General features: G+C 39.0%; 1 protein-coding gene across 1 annotated transcript in view; it reads left to right on the top strand.

Annotated features, from left to right (window-relative positions):
- The first annotated feature begins 554 nt into the window (after nt 1-554).
- The window catches only part of LOC116824374 (gamma-aminobutyric acid receptor subunit rho-2), a 59,337-nt gene continuing 56,257 nt past the window's right edge, over nt 555-3,634 (top strand). Inside the window, exon 1 of the mRNA XM_032779592.1 lies at nt 555-682. Coding sequence (XP_032635483.1) covers nt 570-682 — 113 coding nt within the window. The 5' untranslated portion in view covers nt 555-569. The remainder of the gene's footprint in view (nt 683-3,634) is intronic.

The raw sequence follows: 3,634 nt of genomic DNA, 5'->3' as shown, positions 1-3,634 counted from the left end.
ATTATACTACGCAGCTGACTAACTGTTAACTGATCTAGAAAAAAATCAAATTCCCTAAAACTATACTAAAATATGTACAGCAGTGCAAGTGTACTGATCTTAAACACAAAACATATTGGCAGCACCATGTTAAAAATGCATATTATAGTGATAAATCTGGGATCCCTAATGAAGAGAGAGAGCCTGGTTTTATACAGTCTGACAGAAGGCTAGTACAGTTCTGAGATTAGCGGCTTGAACAAAAAGCTGGCATGTGGAATTGCAGTCTTTTTATATAATGACTTTTGGCAAATATCTCCCTTAGGACCGAGTGGAAATGTTGTCTGCCAGGAGAAACAACTTCTTGAGTTATGGCCAATCACTAAGCAGTGAGGAAGGATGAGCTTCAAGTGAGAAGCCCTCAAAAGCCAGTTTAAATTATTAAATCAGAAAAGCAGTATTTTTAACGATGATCACTCTGACAAACACAGGGCCATGGAATTATAGCTGATTCAATGTTTGAACTAGGGTGGATTTATACTGCAGGAGGGTATTGGAGTGTAGAGTGTCTCATCGCTATTTCCCACAAAATGTCTTATTTTGCAAAACTCATTTTATTACTCTTTTGCTTTGTCCTTCTTGTGGGGAGCAGAAAGCACAGGAGGAGGAGGTGGACAGGTCAGCTGGAGGTGCAGAAGGCAAGGTAAGGAACCTTCAAATATATAACTCTTTCTCTCACTACATATACACTAGTGAAATTAATACTGTATAGATGTATACAGTCAGTTCAGTTAGATGTGTACATGAAATTTGCCTATTTTAATTGTATATGTGTCTAGCTTCTATGGCTTCTGAATAAACTTTTACAATCTTTACTGCTATCTTCAGATTTAACTGTAATTGGTCATGTTTCTAGCAGCTGTCATTGGTAACCTGGCCATTGATTGTATTTTAGTGAACACAGTCTCAGACATGCACACACAATACTGTAGATACAGTAAGAACTGAAGGAAGATGTAGAACAAGGGTTCAGCCCATTCAGTTTTAAATATCCTCCCAGTAATAACATCAGGCTTTATTTTAAATGAATCTTTCAAAGTGCCTTCTATTTTCCTGTGGTTGTTTTTTTAAACAACTCTATTATGCAAATCTACCTGAAAATGCATTTTATTTTCTCCTGACAACTTGTGGGGTTTTAGTGAGTGTACATGGTATTCTTACTGCATAGGAGTATATACTGTATCAGTTTTGTAAAGTTTTTCTGCAGATACATTTTGGAAAATTATGTGGGAACTTTAACATAATTTTTTATAGTATTATTAAGGCAAGTGTGCACCAAAGAGTTAAAGGTCTTAGTGAAGTTTGTTAGATTTAATATTACTGAGACTGGGGGTGAGGAGAGGTTTACATTAGAAAAGATAAGCTTCCAAACCTGCCAAGCAGTCCAGAGTATATTATCCTTTTTTGTATAGCGTTATGTCATCCAGTGACAATTATATCTTATAAGATTGTTTGCTAGGTTAAGAGCTTGAAAATAAAGTTGGGTTAATCCATCTTATTAAATGGAATCACTCTGACTGTAAACAGTCATCTTTGTATTCATTTTGTATTGTTTAACATGGCACCATGAACATACCTTTTTATCCACAGATAGTGCTGAGATTCAGTAGACATTTTGCAGAAAATGTATTATGAAAGAAGCAGAAGCAGAGAGGCTAGTATTGTCTAATATTTCTGTTGGTATTTAATGCAGAATATGCAAGCACATGTTTTTAGTGACATAAAATTTATTCTCTAATTTAGATATCTAGGGCCTGATGCTAAACCATTTACACCAAAAGGAATGCTTTGCCACTTACTTCAAAACAATCTGGTCCTTACTGAATGTAAATCTCAAGCATTCAGGGCTTTCTTTCAGAATATTTTGTTTGCGAAATCTAATGATTCACCATTAGTACTTGCATGGGATTCTCTCCTATATGGTTGAACTCTACCTTGAAAAGTTACAAAGCAGCATAAACTGCTAATACACATTTTTACAGTCTGAACATTTCTCTTTTCAAAAGTACTGCCAATCTCTTTGGTTAATAAGTTGTTATTGGAAGGTTTCTGTCTTTGCAAATTATTCTTGACATTTATTAAAATAAACTATTACCTACCCTATTGACTTTTGCAAAGTCGTAATTGTAGAGAATTCAAGAAATAGCCAAACTTTTTTCTTAAATACATGGATTATGCACTGTAGAGGACAATAGATATTACTCGATTTACTGTGAATTAATAATGTATAACAAACAATGTGTTAGCCAATGAAAGGATAAATCATTATATTTCAAAAGTGTAAGGAACAGTTTTTATGTCTTTCTACAACAACTGTACAGTCAGATGTTTGAATATGTCCTGCCTGGAGTGCTGTGCAATACTGTGAATTAATAATGTATAACAAACAATGTGTTAGCCAATGAAAGGATAAATCATTATATTTCAAAAGTATAAGGAACAGTTTTTATGTCTTTCTACAAAAACTATACAGTCAGATGTTTGAATATGTCCTGCCTGGAGTGCTGTGCAATGCCCGCTGCACTTCAGGATTACTATGCTGCATGGTGATGGGGGTTGGGGTTGAGTGCATAGGGTAAGGGTCATAGTTCTCTGAGCTGGTAGGTGAACGTACAGGTGTGGGGGGCAGCTGGTGGTGGTAAGAACCAGGATGCTTGAGAAGGGGGTTTTGAGCAAACAGTGGGGCACAAGGGAGAGAGCTTTGGGATGGGGGTGGGTTAACATGGTAGCGATCTGCCTGCATGGCTACCAGTGACTGCATACAGTCCGTTTGGCGCGCCAGGAGGCTTATCAGCTGCTTTGTGCTTTTCTTCTTAGCCAATTCCTTTTTCCTGCTTTCTGTTTCCCTCCACTGATGCATTTTCTCTCTCCAGTCCTGCAGCCTCTTACTCTCTCTGGCACACTGATTCATAACTGCTTTCACCAAATCTTCTTTGCTTTTCCTTTCTCTCCTCCTCAAGTTCTGTAGTCTCACATCAGTACGTGTTAGGGCTGGAGGATTCAAGGATACTTAAAAAAAACAGAAATAGAAACATTTATTATAGAGGCTGCATTGTTTATAATCACAGTGAAGGAGTTTGTAGACTATTTGTAGCGTCATTTACACATAGCAAACATAACGCAGAGAGGCCACAGCAGCGAAGACATGGTGAGTAATGGGAAATGAGTGATTAATGAATCCATGTTTCTGCCGTGACTCACCTGCGATGGGGAGCTGCTTGAGTCAGGGCTCACTGGGGTTTCTGTGCATTGGGGAAAGCAGAGAGCAGCTGGGGGAAAGTGCACTGAACAGTATCCCTACATGTTCCACAAGATTTTATCCTTCCAGATATATCGCTGCTCCGGGTCACCTGGGAAGAGCGGGAGGGTCTTCTCCAGCAATGTGGATTCCGCCCTGGTCCCTGTGCAGCTTGCCTGTGTGCAGCAATGGTCCCCTCACCCCTCGCGGCACAGTGGCGCAGACACGTTAGCCTGACTGGGACAAGGACCACGGTAGCTCTCCCTATAAACTTGCGCAAGCACATTGCCCACGCTCTGGCAGAAACTTTTGAAGAGATTACAGAGGCCGATTACCGCGACGTGATAGACCAAATCA

The sequence above is a fragment of the Chelonoidis abingdonii genome, chromosome 3 (genome assembly GCF_003597395.2).
Source record: "Chelonoidis abingdonii isolate Lonesome George chromosome 3, CheloAbing_2.0, whole genome shotgun sequence".
NCBI classification, from domain to species: domain Eukaryota; kingdom Metazoa; phylum Chordata; order Testudines; family Testudinidae; genus Chelonoidis; species Chelonoidis abingdonii.
The sequence above is the reverse complement of the archived record's forward strand: the minus strand, read 5'-3'. Positions and strand labels throughout refer to the sequence as shown.